This window comes from Pleurodeles waltl, chromosome 3_1 (assembly GCF_031143425.1).
Source record: "Pleurodeles waltl isolate 20211129_DDA chromosome 3_1, aPleWal1.hap1.20221129, whole genome shotgun sequence".
NCBI lineage: Eukaryota > Metazoa > Chordata > Amphibia > Caudata > Salamandridae > Pleurodeles > Pleurodeles waltl.
This window is the reverse complement of record NC_090440.1, coordinates 1903318131-1903334809: the sequence shown is the minus strand read 5'-3', so window position 1 is coordinate 1903334809 and position 16679 is coordinate 1903318131. Positions and strand designations below refer to the sequence as shown.

At 49.1% G+C, this 16679-nt stretch overlaps 1 protein-coding gene across 3 annotated transcripts in view; it reads right to left on the bottom strand.

Moving 5' to 3' along the window:
* ALS2 (alsin Rho guanine nucleotide exchange factor ALS2) overlaps nt 1-16679 on the bottom strand; it is an 895474-nt gene that overhangs the window by 106368 nt on the left and 772427 nt on the right. For all 3 annotated transcript variants that reach the window (XM_069226056.1, XM_069226055.1, XM_069226057.1), the window contains one exon: nt 16298-16343. In XM_069226056.1, the coding sequence (XP_069082157.1) occupies nt 16298-16343 (46 nt within the window). The remainder of the gene's footprint in view (nt 1-16297; nt 16344-16679) is intronic.

Here is a 16679-nt window from a genome sequence, read left to right as displayed (position 1 = left end):
TTCATGATCCGCTAGGCAAATGCAGCTGGGATTATCTGGTGTGGTGTTTAAAGATGCTGACAGGTGGTTCACCACCAGAGAAATTCCTTTGCACTCCAGCCACTTCCAGAGGTACAAGGGTTCTTGACACAGGGCCCAAGCCCCCACCCTGTCCTGCTTGTTGCCGTACCACATGGCACAGGTATTATCAGGAAACACCTGCACCAGCCTTCCTTTAATGATGGGTAAGAAGGCTTTCAACAGTAAGAAAATTGCCCTTAACCCCAACACACTGATGTGGCGACAAGTCTTTGCCAGAGACCAGAAGCCTCTGATGTCTGGGCTGGGGTATCCTCTCCTACGTGGACACCTCAACCCAGCAGTGCTGCATCCATGGCCACCGTCAGCTCTGCGTGGGCTAAGGAGAGAGCCTGCCACTGAACCAAATGAGGTCCAGTGGCCACCACTGCAGATTTCTTGCAGTGTTTTGTGAAATCTGGATACAATCAGATGGATTTCCCTGATGAATGGCCCACTGGGATTTGAGGTCCTATTGCAGAGCCCACATGTGCCAACTGGTGTGTTTTGTTAGAAGGATGCAGGCGGGCAGCAATTACAACAGCCTCAGAGTCTTCCGTACTGAGATCCAGGACAGAGGCTGAAACACTGGGATCATAGTCTGAAAAGCCTAGACTCTCCGCTTTGGGAAAGGTACAAAACTCTACTGTATCCAGAATGGCTCAGATGAATGGGTGTATCTACGGCAAAGTCAGGTGCAACTTCTGCATGGTGACAGTGAACCCAATGATGTTCAGAAGTTTGGTGTCTTCTGGAGGTGCTTGATGCTTGTTTGGGGTGAGCCTGTCTTTAACAGACACTCGTAGAGGGAAGACTGATACACCTGATCTCTCAAAGTGTGCTGCGACCACCACCATCACTTCTGTGAACACAAGAGGGGCACTGGTGAAGCCAAAGGGGAGCACTGCAAACTGAAAATGGTCCTGGCCAACCGTGAACTTCGTGTAGTGCTAGTGAGCATGTAGGATGTGGATATGAAATTAAGCGTCCTGCAAGTCCTATGCCACCATCCAGTCTCCATAGTCTAGGGCAAACACAACCTGGGCTAGTGTTGGCATCTTGAATTTGTCCTGAAGATTTAAAATAGGACAAAGGCCTCCAAAACAAGGGAGTAACACCCACTTCCTACTTCCGAGGCAAGAACCCTCTCCATGGCCCCTTTGGCCAAAATGACCCGCACTTTCAGACATAACACAGAAAGATGGTCCTCTGCCAGCCACTATGAAGGCGGTGGAAAGTGTGGAAGCACAGAAAGGAATGGAAAGGCATAGCCCAGGTGGACAATTGGCAGGACCCACTTATCTGGAGTGGTGGCCTGCCAACATTGGAGGAAATATTGGATCCTGCAGAGGGTTCTGGCGAAATGAGATGCCTCTGCTACAGCCTAGGAGATTGCGAAATTGCTGATGGAACTGCTGTGTGGGAGCAAAAAGGCCCAAAGAAGGTGCTGTGGCTCTGCTTTCTTTCAAATGTTCCAAAGGCAAGTCTGCTTTGTCGACAAAATGATGAGAGAAACAGCATATCAACTAAGGATGCCTGGATATGCCCTGAGAAGCCGGCAGACCTCATCCAGGTGTGGCAAGCAAGTGCCAGTGGCACATCTCAGTTGTGCCCAGTCCAGATCTGATTACAAATTTGCCATATCGCAGGATTCCTGAATGTTATGGTTAAGGGTCTCCAGATAGTAATCAGGAACAGTTGGTAAAATTTGTGCCGTATTCTGAAGGGCAAAGAAGTAGCAGACAAGGAGATAGCAGGCATGTATTAATCTCAGAGCAAGGCTCATGGATGACAAGATTGGTTTACCAAATGTTTCAGCTCACAATCAGGCAGAGTCGTAGGGAAGGCATTGGGGGGTAACGTTACTGGCTGACGCCTGTACCACCAGACTCTGTGGCATCATGTGCTGTGTTAGAAAGGCAGTGTCGCCAAGTGCATGGCAATGGCAGCGAGCAACTGTCTGATCAAGGGCGAGCCTGTACAAGGCTCAGACCAAATGCTTAAAAGAGTATTTGTAAGGGACTCATTAAATGGTAATAGATGCTCTGTGGGAGCATGACCAAGTTGCAAGTTGGAAGTAAAAGCAAATGTACATAAGTACATTTGCTTTTACTTCCATGGTCAGTAACTATTAATCCAAAACTTCAGCTCCTCTTCACATAACCACAGATAAAGAGGTGCTTTCATCTGTAGTAGGAACTAGGGGGGACACAAGGCCCATATCTGGTGACGTGTCCAGTCTACTGACATCCTGAAGCTCTTCATACCAGTTTTTTCATCGTCTGAATCCGTGCCAAAAGGACTGTGTGAGGTTTGGGATCTACAATGTGGTTAGGGCAAAGTATCAGAGTCAGAAGCGTTGCCAAAAGGCTGCGTGCAGGTCGACACTTGGCGTGACTTTGATCAAGGTCTTGGTATTTTCAGTTCAGAGTCAGATAACCAGATAACACTAGGGGCAATACATGTTCATCTATCATCGACGGTGTTGGCATAGGTGTCAATTTGAGAGGAAATGGCACAGAGGATTGTGCTGGAACCAAAGCATGCACTGGAGCAAGTATAATGATGAGTTTGTTCATGGAAATGCAGAGCTCTGATTGGCTGCCAACACTTCAACCAGGAAGTGTTGGCAGCCATCTTGGCACTCAACGTCAGCCGAGTCCCAACAAACAATGCAAAAAAAAAGGAAAAGGGGCCAGGGTAGAGACACTCTGACCCCTTAGCTCTCGTGCTGGAGAAGGGACCTCGCCAGAGGGGAAAAAAAAAAAAACACTTACAATAAATAAATAAATACATTACCACAGATTTGCAACATTGTTGCAAATTCATGGTAAACAAGTGCGGTCTCCTGTGCTTGTTTTTTAATAAGCCCCCGGGGGGGGCCACGTCCCAGGGGCATGAAAAATATAAGGAAGGGTGCGCAGAGGGCCTCCCTCCAGGGCTTATATTGGACCCAGGGCCCGCCAACTCTCCAGGGCTTTGTTTATATTGCACTTGGGGGCGCAGAAGAAGGAAGTGGGTCCGTTAAGGACCACTGGACCCTGGGACCACCACTTCCCTGGGGCAAATTCCTAGGTGGAGGGGGGCTGCGTGGCCTCCCTCGAGGAGCCATTGATGGCCTTGGGGACCACCACCTCCCAGGGCCGGCTCCTACTTTGTCCCGGGGTGCCCACCCCCAGGACATAGCTGTTTGCTTTAGCTTGGCGGGAGCTGAAAGCTCCCACCAAGCAAAAGCAAACAAAGTCTGATTTCTGACAGCAGGAGCTGTTAAACAGCTCCTGCTGGCAGATTGCGGAATTTTCATCTGTTCCCTGCACGCAAATATGCATGCAGGGAAACAGATGACATCACTGCTCCCACAAGCAAGGAGCATCTGACAGTGGGAGCTGCCAAACAGCTCCCATTGGCAGAAAGCAGGGTTTTCATCTGTTTCCCTGCATGCGTGCAGGGAAACAGATGAAAACATTGCTCCCACAAGCAGAGAAATGCTCTTTAAATCAGAGCAAGGGAGTCAGAGCCGAGAATGTGCTAAGCCGGGAGGAGCCAGAGTCTTTATTTGAGGAGGTGTTGTCTGATCCCTCAGGCTCATCTGCACCGGTAGAATTTTGTGTACGTGCTGCCACTACAAGAGCCGAGACTCTCCTGAACACCAGAGACACCGAGGTCCTTCCGCCAATGTGGGGCTTGGACGATCATGGCACTCCCACCATGTACTTTTGTGGTCCAAGCAATGAAGTCCTCCCTCCTCCTTAGAGGGGTGAGGCAGAGGTGATGGTTTGACAGATATGAAACAGCATCACAACTTTCAGTAAGAAATATGTTGCGTCCACAGAATCAGTTAGTCTGGGGAGAAGGTGGTGTACAGCAGGTTAACACAGAGATCCTGAAGCTCACGCACTCACTGTGCTGACTTGATTCCAACATGGCACCCTGTTTTGAGGGTGACACGCCACAAAGGACATCTGTGAAGCATCTCAAAGGGAGTGCAGATATGTGAGGACCAAGTTAAAGTCCCACTGTAGCATGACAATCAGAGAGGAGGAAACAGGTGTTGCAGGTCTTTCAAAAACGCATCACCACCAGTGTTTTAAATAACAAGGGCTAGGTCACACTGTAAAAATGCTGGAAGAGCAGAAAGGTACCTTTTTAAGTGTGCCCAGTGCAAAGCCTTGCAAAGCATGGGACAAAGTAAACAACAAAATTTCACATACCTTAGCTTAAAGCCAGTCAATCCAGCATGTACTACATCAATCCGCAAATTTGTAATAATAGGAGGAGTATAACGTTTTTAATTGAGAAATCCATGGCTGTCAAGATGTTATTCACCACCTTTGGAGGAGGTCAAAGGTGTTCAACCGTAGCTGCTCAATATCAAAGCATGAAGGTGGAGTTTGCCAAGGCCTGACTGCAGGATACTGTCTGTAGGAAGTTGGCTCTGTATGTGCTATTTCAAAGTAAGGAATAGCATGCACAGAGTCCAAGGGTTCCCCTTAGAGGTAAGATAGTGGCAAAAAGAGATAATACTAATGCTCTATTTTGTGGTAGTGTGGTCGAGCAGTAGGCTTATCAAAGGAGTAGTGTTAAGCATTTGTTGTACATACACACAGGCAATAAATGAGGAACACACACTCAGAGACAATTCCAGGCCAATAGGTTTTGTTATAGAAAAATATCTTTTCTTAGTTTATTTTAAGAACCACAGGTTCAAATTCTACATGTAATATCTCATTTGAAAAGTATTGTAGGTAGGTACTTCAGGAACTTTGAATAATCACAATAGCATATATACTTTTTACATAAAACACATATAGCTATTTCAAAAGTGGACACTGCAATTTTCAACAGTTCTTGGGGGAGGTAAGTTATTGTTAGTTCTGTAGGTAAGTAAACCACTTACGGGGTTCAAATTGGGGTCCAAGGTAGCCCACCGTTGGGGGTTCAGAGCAACCCCAAAGTCACCACACCAGCAGCTCAGGGCCGGTCAGGTGCAGAGTTCAAAGTGGTGCCCAAAACACATAGGCTTCAATGGAGAAGGGGGTGCCCCGGTTCCAGTCTGCCAGCAGGTAAGTACCCGCGTCTTCGGGGGGCAGACCAGGGGGGTTTTGTAGGGCACCGGGGGGGACACAAGTCCACACAGAAAGTACACCCTCAGCAGCGCGGGGGCGGCCGGGTGCAGTGTGCAAACAAACGTCGGGTTTGTAATAGGAATCAATGGGAGGCCAAGGGGTCTCTTCAGCGGTGCAGGCAAGGGGGGGGCTCCTCGGGGTAGCCACCACGTGGGCAAGGGAGAGGGCCTCCTGGGGGTCACTCCTGCACTGAAGTTCCGATCCTTCAGGCCCTGGGGGCTGCGGGTGCAGGGTCTTTGCCAGGCGTCGGGATTTTAGAGTCAGGCAGTCGCGGTCAGGGGGAGCCTCGGGATTCCCTCTGCAGGCGTCGCTGTAGGGGCTCAGGGGGGGACAACTTTGGTTACTCACAGTCTTGGAATCGCCGGGGGGTCCTCCCTGTAGCGTTGTTTCTTCACCAGTCGAGTCGGGGTCGCCGGGTGCAGTGTTGCAAGTCTCACGCTTCTTGCGGGGATTGCAGGGGTCTTTAAATCTGCTCCTCTGGAAACAAAGTGGCAGTCTTTGTTGAACAGGGCCGCTGTCCTCGGGAGTTTCTTGGTCTTTTGGAAGCAGGGCAGTCCTATGAGGATTCAGAGGTTGCTGGTCCTGGGGAAAGCGTCGCTGGAGCAGTTTTCTTCTGAAGGAGGGAGACAGGCCGGTAGGGCTGGGGCCAAAGCAGCTGGTGACTTCTTCTTCTCTGCAGCGGTTTTTCAGCTCAGCAGTCCTCTTCTTCGTAAGTTGCAGGAATCTAAATTCTTAGGTTCAGGGAAGCCCTTAAATACTAAATTTAAGGGTGTGTATAGGTCTGGGGGGTTAGTAGCCAATGGCTACTAGCCCTGAGGGTGGGTACACACTCTTTGTGCCTCCTCCCAAGGGGAGGGGGTCACATTCCTATCCCTATTGGGGGAATCCTCCATCTGCAAGATGGAGGATTTCTAAAAGTTAGAGTCACTTCAGCTCAGGACACCTTAGGGGCTGTCCTGACTGGCCAGTGACTCCTCCTTGTTATTCTCATTATTTCCTCCGGCCTTGCCGCCAAAAGTGGGGCCGTGGCCAGAGGGGGCGGGCAACTTCACTAGCTGGAGTGCCCTGCGGTGCTGGAACAAAGGGGGTGAGCCTTTGAGGCTCACCGCCAGGTGTTACAGCTCCTGCCTGGGGGAGGTGATAGCATCTCCACCCAGTGCAGGCTTTGTTACTGGCCACAGAGTGACAAAGGCACTCTCCCCATTTGGCCAGCAACATGTCTCGAGTGTGGCAGGCTGCTAAAACCAGTCAGCCTACACGGGTAGTTGGTTAAGGTTTCAGGGGGCACCTCTAAGGTGCCCTCTGGGGTGTATTTTACAATAAAATGTACACTGGCATCAGTGTGCATTTATTGTGCTGAGAAGTTTGATACCAAACTTCCCAGTTTTCAGTGTAGCCATTATGGTGCTGTGGAGTCCGTGTTTGACAGACTCCCAGACCATATACTCTTATGGCTACCCTGCACTTACAATGCCTAAGGTTTGGCTTAGACACTGTAGGGGCACAGTGCTCATGCACTGGTGCCCTCACCTATGGTATAGTGCACCTTGCCTTAGGGCTGTAAGGCCTGCTAGAGGGGTGGCTTATCTATACTGCATAGGCAGTGTGAGGTTGGCATGGCACCCTGAGGGGAGTGCCATGTCGACTTACTCGTTTTGTCCTCACCAGCACACACAAGCTGGCAAGTAGTGTGTCTGTGCTGAGTGAGGGGTCCCCAGGGTGGCATAAGATATGCTGCAGCCCTTAGAGACCTTCCCTGGCATCAGGGCCCTTGGTACCAGGGGTACCAGTTACAAGGGACTTACCTGGATGCCAGGGTGTGCCAATTGGGGAAACAAAAGTACAGGTTAGGGAAAGAACACTGGTGCTGGGGCCTGGTTAGCAGGCCTCAGCACACTTTCAATTCAAAACATAGCATCAGCAAAGGCAAAAAGTCAGGGGGTAACCATGCCAAGGAGGCATTTCCTTACACAACCCCCCCCCCCCCCCCCAAACGAATGAGGATGAGACTAACCTTTCCCAAGAGAGTCTTCATTTTCTAAGTGGAAGAACCTGGAAAGGCCATCTACAATGGCATGGGCAGTCCCAGGTCTGTGTTCCACTATAAAGTCCATTCCCTGTAGGGAGATGGACCACCTCAACAGTTTTGGATTTTCACCTTTCATTTGCATCAGTCATCTGAGAAGTCTGTGGTCAGTTTGAACTACAAAGTGAGTACCAAAGAGGTATGATCTCAGCTTCTTCAGGGACCAAACCACAGCAAAGGCCTCCCTCTCAATGGCACTCCAACGCTGCTCCCTGGGGAGTAACCTCCTGCTAATGAAAGCAACAGGCTGGTCAAGGCCATCATCATTTGTTTGGGACAAAACTGCCCCTATCCCATGTTCAGAGGCATCTGTCTGCACAATGAACTTCTTGGAGTAATCTGGAGCTTTTAGAACTGGTGCTGTGCACATTGCTTGTTTCAGGGTGTCAAAGGCCTGTTGGCATTCTACAGTCCAGTTTACCTTCTTGGGCATTTTCTTGGAGGTGAGTTCTGTGAGGGCTGTCACAATGGATCCATATCCCTTCACAAACCTCCTGTAATACCCAGTCAAGCCAAGGAATGCCCTGACTTGAGTCTGGGTTTTTGGAGCTGCCCCGTCCAGAATAGTCTGGATCTTGGGGTGGAGTGGCTGAACTTGGCCTCCACCTACAAGGTGTCCCAAGTAAACCACAGTTCCTGCCCTATCTGGCATTTGGATGCCTTGATAGAGAGGCCTGCTGATTGCAGAGCCTTCAAAACCTTCTTCAGGTGGACCAGGTGATCCTGCCAGCTGGAGCTAAAGACAGCAATATCATCAAGATAAGCTGCACTAAAGGACTCCAAACCAGCAAGGACTTGATTCACCAACCTTTGGAAGGTGGCAGGGGCATTCTTTAAACCAAAGGGCATAACAGTAAACTGATAATGCCCATCAGGTGTGGAGAATGCTGTCTTTTCTTTTGCTCCAGTTGCCATTCTGATTTGCCAGTACCCTGCTGTTAAGTCAAAGGTACTTAAGAATTTGGCAGCACCTAATTTGTCAATCAGTTCGTCAGCCCTAGGAATGGGATGGGCATCTGTCTTGGTGACAGAATTAAGTCCTCTGTAGTCCACACAAAACCTCATCTCTCTCTTTCCATCTTTGGTGTGAGGTTTGGGGACTAAGACCACTGGGCTAGCCCAGGGGCTGTCAGAGTGCTCAATTACTCCCAATTCCAGCATCTTGTGGACTTCCACCTTGATGCTTTCCTTAACTTGGTCAGACTGTCTGAACATTTTGTTTTTGACAGGCATGCTGTCTCCTGTGTCCACACCATGGGTACACAGGTGTGTCTGACCAGGGGTTAGGGAAAAGAGCTCAGCAAACTGTTGCAGGACCTTCCTGCAGTCAGATTGCTGTTGGCCAGAGAGGGTGTCTGAATAGATCACTCCATCTACTGAACCATCTTTAGGGTTTGATGAGAGAAGATCAGGGAGAGGTTCACTCTCAGCTTCCTGATCCTCATCTGTTACCATCAACAGATTCACATCAGCCCTGTCATGGAAGAGCTTAAGGCGGTTCACATGGATCACCCTCTTGGGGCTCCTGCTAGTGCCTAGGTCCACCAGGTAGGTGACCTGACTCTTCTTCTCTAGCACTGGGTAAGGGCCACTCCATCTGTCCTGAAGTGCCCTGGGAGCCAGAGGCTCCAGAACCCAGACTTTCTGCCCTGGTTGAAATTCAACCAGTGCAGCCTTTTGGTCATACCAAAACTTCTGGAGCTGTTGGCTGGCCTCAAGGTTTTTACTTGCCTTTTCCATGTACTCTGCCATCCTTGAGCGAAGGCCAAGTACATAGTCCACTATGTCTTGTTTAGGCTCATGAAGAGGTCTCTCCCAGCCTTCTTTCACAAGAGCTAGTGGTCCCCTTACAGGGTGGCCAAACAGAAGTTCAAAGGGTGAGAATCCTACTCCCTTCTGAGGCACCTCTCTGTAAGCGAAGAGCAGACATGGCAAGAGGACATCCCATCTCCTTTTGAGTTTTTCTGGGAGCCCCATGATCATGCCTTTTAATGTCTTGTTGAATCTCTCAACAAGGCTATTAGTTTGTGGATGATAGGGTGTAGTGAATTTATAAGTCACTCCACACTCATTCCACATGTGTTTCAGGTATGCTGACATGAAGTTGGTACCTCTGTCAGACACCACCTCCTTAGGGAAGCCCACTCTGGTAAAGATACCAATGAGGGCCTTGGCTACTGCAGGGGCAGTAGTCGACCTAAGGGGAATAGCTTCAGGATACCTAGTAGCATGATCCACTACTACTAGTATGTACATATTTCATGAGGCTGTGGGAGGTTCAAGTGGACCCACTATGTCCACACCCACTCTTTCAAAGGGGACCCCCACCACTTGAAGTGGAATGAGGGGGGCCTTTGGATGTCCACCTGTCTTACCACTGGCTTGACAGGTGGTACAGGAGACACAAAACTCCTTAACTTTCTGGGACATGTTGGGCCAGTAGAAGTGGTTGACTAGTCTCTCCCACGTCTTGGTTTGTCCCAAATGCCCAGCAAGGGGAATATCATGGGCTAAGGTCAGAATGAACTCTCTGAACTCCTGAGGCACTACCACTCTCCTAGTGGCACCAGGTTTGGGATCTCTTGCCTCAGTGTACAGGAGCTCATCTTCCCAATAGACCCTATGTGTTCCAGTTTTCTTGCCATTGGACTCTTCAGCAGCTTGCTGCCTAAGGCCTTCAAGAGAGGGACAGGTTTCTTGCCCCTTACACAACTGCTCCCTTGAGGGTCCCCCTGGGCCTAAGAGCTCAACCTGATAAGGTTCCAACTCCATAGGCTCAGTTCCCTCAGAGGGCAGAACTTCTTCCTGAGAAGAGAGGTTCTCTTTTTGGTGTTGTGTTGCAGCTGGTTTCCCAGCTGGCTTTCCTTTTCTCTTGGTAGGCTAGGCCCTTTTTCCAGACTCCAGCTCTACTTATTCACCCTGAGCCTTGCACTGTGCCCTTGTCTTGACACACACCAGTTCAGGGATACCCAGCATGGCTGCATGGGTTTTCAGTTCTACCTCAGCCCATGCTGAGGACTCCAGGTCATTTCAAAGCAAACAGTCTACTGGGATATTTGAGGAGACCACCACCTGTTTCAGGCCATTGACCCCTCCCCACTCTAAAGTTACCATAGCCATGGGATGTACTTTAGTCTGATTGTCAGCGTTGGTGACTGGATAAGTTTGTCCAGCCAGGTATTGACCAGGGGAAACCAGTTTCTCTGTCACCATGGTGACACTGGCACCTGTATCCCTCAGGCCTTCTACACTTGTCCCATTAACTAAGAGCTGCTGCCTGTATTTTTGCATGTTAGGAGGCCAGGCAGCCAGTGTGGCTAAATCCACCCCACCCTCAGAGACTAATGTAGCTTCAGTGTGACACCTGATTTGCTCTGGGTACACTGTTGATCCCACTTGGAGACTGGCCATTCCAGTGTTAGCTGGAGTGGAGTTAGAAGTGGTACTTTTCTTGGGACAGGCCTTGTCTCCAGTTTGGTGTCCAGGCTGATTACAGCTACGACACCAGGCCTTTTTGGGATCAAAGTTTTTACCCTTGTACCCAAAATTGTTATGTGAAGAGGCTCGGGGCCCACCCTCCTGTGCAGGTTTTTGGGGGCCTGAAGAAGACTCTTTACTATTTTTGTTTTTGGATGTCTCAACACTCTTCCCCTGGGGAGGCTTTGTGACCCCTTTCTTTTGATCACCCCCTGTGGAAGTCTTGGTCACCCTAGTCTTGACCCAATGGTCCGCCTTCTTTCCCAATTCTTGGGGAGAAATTGGTCCTAGGTCTACCAGATGCTGATGCAGTTTATCATTTGAACAATTACTTAATAGGTGTTCTTTCACAAATAAATTGTACAGCCCATCATAATTATTTACACCACTGCCTTGAATCCAACCATCCAGTGTTTTCACTGAGTAGTCCACAAAATCAACCCAGGTCTGGCTCGAGGTTTTTTGAGCCCCCCTGAATCTAATTCTATACTCCTCAGTGGAGAATCCAAAGCCCTCAATCAGGGTTCCCTTCATGAGGTCATAAGATTCTTAGTTACAATCCCTTTAGGGATTTTCAACATGTCAGGAGAATCTCTGACCCTAGTTATGTTGCTGCCACCATTGATGGGTCCTAGGCCCATCTCTTGTCTTTCCCTTTCTATGGCTAGGATCTGTCTTTCCAAAGCCAATCTTTTGGCCATCCTGGCTAACTGGATGTCCTCCTCACTGGAGTTATCCTCAGTGATTTCAGAGATGTTGGTCCCTCCTGTGAGGGAAACAGCATCTCTGACTAGTATATTTGGAGACAGGGCTGGAGTAGCCCTGGTCTCCCTAAGTAAGACTGGAAGGGGGGCATTTCCCTCCAAGTCACTATCTTCATCCTCTGTGTTGCCATCCTCAGAGGGGTTGGCTTTTTCAAACCCTGCCAAAAGCTCCTGGAGCTGTAGTTTGGAAGGTCTGGAGCCCATTGTAATTTTCTTTATTTTGCAGAGTGACCTTAGCTCCCTCATCTTAAGATGGAGGTAAGGTGTGAGGTCGAGTTCCTCCACATTCATCTCTGCACTAGACATTATGCTTCTAAAAGTTGGAATACTTTTTAAGAATCTAAAACTAGTTCTAGGTTCTAATTCAAACTTTCACAAAACTTTTAAACTTCTAAAAGAAATGCTAAACAGGGACTAACAAAAGGCCCTAGCAGGACTTTTAAGAATTTAGAAAAATAGTTCAAATTGCAAAAATCAATTTCTAATGACAATTTTTGGAATTTGTCGTGTGATCAGGTATTGGCTGAGTAGACCAGCAAATGCAAAGTCTTGTACCCCACCGCTGATCCACCAATGTAGGAAGTTGGCTCTGTATGTGCTATTTCAAAGTAAGGAATAGCATGCACAGAGTCCAAGGGTTCCCCTTAGAGGTAAGATAGTGGCAAAAAGAGATAATACTAATGCTCTATTTTGTGGTAGTGTGGTCGAGCAGTAGGCTTATCAAAGGAGTAGTGTTAAGCATTTGTTGTACATACACACAGGCAATAAATGAGGAACACACACTCAGAGACAATTCCAGGCCAATAGGTTTTGTTATAGAAAAATATATTTTCTTAGTTTATTTTAAGAACCACAGGTTCAAATTCTACATGTAATATCTCATTTGAAAGGTATTGTAGGTAGGTACTTTAGGAACTTTGAATAATCACAATAGCATATATACTTTTTACATAAAACACATATAGCTATTTCAAAAGTGGACACAGTGCAATTTTCAACAGTTCTTGGGGGAGGTAAGTTATTGTTAGTTCTGTAGGTAAGTAAACCACCTACGGGGTTCAAATTGGGGTCCAAGGTAGCCCACCGTTGGTGGTTCAGAGCAACCCCAAAGTCACCACACCAGCAGCTCAGGGCCGGTCAGGAGCAGAGTTCAAAGTGGTGCCCAAAACACATAGGCTTCAATGGAGAAGGGGGGGCCCCGGTTCCAGTCTGCCAGCAGGTAAGTACCCGCGTCTTTGGGGGGGCAGACCAGGGGGGTTTTGTAGGGCACCGGGGGGGGGGGGGGGGGACAAGTCCACACAGAAAGTACACCCTCAGCAGCGCGGGGGTGGCCGGGTGCAGTGTGCAAACAAGCGTCGGGTTTGTAATAGAAATCAATGGGAGACCAAGGGGTCTCTTCAGCGGTGCAGGCAGGCAAGGGGGGGGGGCTCCTCGGGGTAGCCACCACCTGGGCAAGGGAGAGGGCCTCCTGGGGGTCACTCCTGCACTGAAGATCCGATCCTTCAGGTCCTGGGGGCTGCGGGTGCAGGGTCTTTGCCAGGCGTCGGGATTTTAGAGTCTGGCAGTCGCGGTCAGGGGGAGCCTCGGGATTCCCTCTGCAGGCGTCGCTGTGTGGGCTCAGGGGGGGGACAACTTTGGTTACTCACAGTCTTGGAGTCGGCTGGGGGTCCTCCCTGTAGCGTTGTTTCTTCACCAGTCGAGTCGGGGTCGCCGGGTGCAGTGTTGCAAGTCTCACGCTTCTTGCGGGGATTGCAGGGGTCTTTAAATCTGGTCCTCTGGAAACAAAGTTGCAGTCTTTGTTGAACAGGGCCGCTGTCCTCGGGAGTTTCTTGGTCTTTTGGAAGCAGGGCAGTCCTATGAGGATTCAGAGGTCGCTGGTCCTGGGGAAAGCGTCGCTGGAGCAGTTTTCTTCTGAAGGAGGGAGACAGGCCGGTAGGGCTGGGGCCAAAGCAGTTGGTGTCTTCTTCTTCTCTGCAGGGGTTTTTCAGCTCAGCAGTCCTCTTCTTCGTAAGTTGCAGGAATCTAAATTCTTAGGTTCAGGGAAGCCCTTAAATACTAAATTTAAGGGCGTGTTTAGGTCTGGGGGGTTAGTAGCCAACGGCTACTAGCCCTGAGGGTGGGTACACCCTCTTTGTGCCTCCTCCCAAGGGGAGGGGGTCATATTCCTATCCCTATTGGGGGAATCCTCCATCTGCAAGATGGAGGATTTCTAAAAGTTAGAGTCACTTCAGCTCAGGACACCTTAGGGGCTGTCCTGACTGGCCAGTGACTCCTCCTTGTTATTCTCATTATTTCCTCTGGCCTTGCCGCCAAAAGTGGGGCCGTGGCCGGAGGGGGCGGGCAACTCCACTAGCTGGAGTGCCCTGCGGTGCTGGAACAAAGGGGGTGAGCCTTTGAGGCTCACCGCCAGGTGTTACAGCTCCTGCCTGGGGGAGGTGATAGCGTCTCCACCCAGTGCAGGCTTTGTTACTGGCCACAGAGTGACAAAGGCACTCTCCCCATGTGGCCAGCAACATGTCTTGAGTGTGGCAGGCTGCTAAAACCAGTCAGCCTAACCGGGTAGTTGGTTAAGGTTTCAGGGGGCACCTCTAAGGTGCCCTCTGGGGTGTATTTTACAATAAAATGTACACTGGCATCAGTGTGCATTTATTGTGCTGAGAAGTTTGATACCAAACTTCCCAGTTTTCAGTGTAGCCATTATGGTGCTGTGGAGTCCGTGTTTGACAGACTCCCAGACCATATACTCTTATGGCTACCCTGCACTTACAATGTCTAAGGTTTGGCTTAGACACTGTAGGGGCACAGTGCTCATGCACTGGTGCCCTCACCTATGGTATAGTGCACCCTGCCTTAGGGCTGTAAGGCCTGCTAGAGGGGTGGCTTATCTATTCTGCATAGGCAGTGTGAGGTTGGCATGGCACCCTGAGGGGAGTGCCATGTCGACTTACTCGTTTTGTCCTCACCAGCACACACAAGCTGGCAAGCAGTGTGTCTGTGCTGAGTGAGGGGTCCCCAGGGTGGCATAAGATATGCTGCAGCCCTTAGAGATCTTCCCTGGCATCAGGGCCCTTGGTACCAGGGGTACCAGTTACAAGGGACTTACCTGGATGCCAGGGTGTGCCAATTGGGGAAACAAAAGTACAGGTTAGGGAAAGAACACTGGTGCTGGGGCCTGGTTAGCAGGCCTCAGCACACTTTCAATTCAAAACATAGCATCATCAAAGGCAAAAAAGTCAGGGGGTAACCATGCCAAGGAGGAATTTCCTTACACTGTCCCATTGCTGTAACAGCATATCCTCCAGGATGGACAGCTTGATCGAAGGACAGATGTTTAAGGCCAAGAGCTCAGGATACCATATTCATCTGTGCCCAGTCCAGGCCCACAATGATAACCTGGGCCAGATTGGTTTTGCTTTTCTTCAGAACTTGTGGCAGAAGAGGTATCGGTAGGAAGGCATACAAGAGTCCCAAGATCCAACCTAGACGGAACGCATCTCCTAGCAAGAGGCGCCTTTGAAACTTTAACACCCAGAAATACTGGCATTGTGTGTTATCCTTGGTGGTGAATACATCAAGCCACGGCTACCCCCATTTGTCGAAGAGACCTTTTGTCACCTCTGGGTGCAAATGCCACTCATGAGCCGCTAGGCTTGGAAGGCTGAGCTTCTCCACTCTGGCATTCAAAGATCCTGCCAGGTGGTACACCACCAGGAAACTCTCTTTTATTGGTCCAGCCATTTCAAGAGGCATACTGCCTCTAGGCGCAAGGCCCAGGACCCCACTTCATCCTGTGTGTTACAATACCACATGGTGGTTGAATTGTCCGTAAGCACCTGTGCCAGCTTTCCCTTGATGGATGGAAGGAAGGCTTTGGTGCCAAGATGACGTCCCTCATTTCCAGGAGGTCGATTTGGAGCTGGGATTCCGCCAGAATCAAGAGACCTCTAACCGCCACCTCTCCCAGGAGGCCGCCACAACCCAGAAGTGATGCACTGATCACCACTGTCAGATCTGGGTGGTGTTGGGAGAGTGCTCTGTTGCTGACCTAATTGTGGTCCAGCAACCGCCAATGCAGATAATTTGCAGTCTCTTCTAAAATCTGAAGGTGGTCGCAGAGGTCCCTTTGATGTTGGGCCCACAACGACTTGAGCTCCCACTGTATAGCCCTCATGTCACCTAATGCCCTCGATCAGCAGGATGCATAAGGCTACAAGTCACACCAGCTCAAACAGGGTCGACCTCACTGAAATCAAAAACAGAGGCTGAAAGATCAAGATCATATAGCCTGAATGTCCTGTACTCTTCCTTTCCAGGGTAAAGGCACAAAACCATGGAATTTAGGCAGAATAGGGTCTCAAAGAGACAAGAGGTATCTATGGATCTGGTGGTGCAAAAAGGAAGGAAGTGATATCAGAGCATGGAAATTAAGCTATTTGGGCTCCGCACATCTTTGCAAAAGCAGAATGGCATCAGTACTAAGCTGCATGGCTGCCAACTAGCGGCACACAGAGGTACTGCTCAAAATTTTCCAGATCCAGTCTGATGCCTGGGAAACATTTAAAAGGTGAGGGTCCTGTGGTTATAAGTCTATCGGAAATATAAATATAGAAACCATTCACACTGCAGAAAAATTTATAGATGTGAACACATCACAGTGAACATGCTGGTATTTACACAAGTTCAGCAGCGCACATGTATGTATCATAGGTGTAACAAAAGTGTACAATTTACATCTATAAACTGCCTTCAAACACTACAAAGAGAAAAATATGCCTGATATGCTATACCTTTTTGCTTTCTCCCAGCACCGATATCTCTGTGGGCCAAAACTTACTGCAAGAGAAAAAGTACAATCAGTGAATCATCAAGATATGAAGGGATCCAAGTTCAAAGAATTCCATTGTTCATCATTTACTTATTGAACATCTGTTACTTGTTAATACTTTCTGATCGTCTGCTTCAGATAATTAGGGGATGGATAAGATATAAAGAGTTAAGGGCATGGATGTGGCATATGGGTAAATAGAAGGGTGCAAAGGAAAGAAAAATGACAGGAAGGAAACAAAAAATAAGACTGCAGGTCTATTTTGAAATTTGTATCTGGTTGGTGAATGCAAAGAAAATATCCAGCAAACAAACCTCATGACCCACCTTGTACCTGAAGTAGCC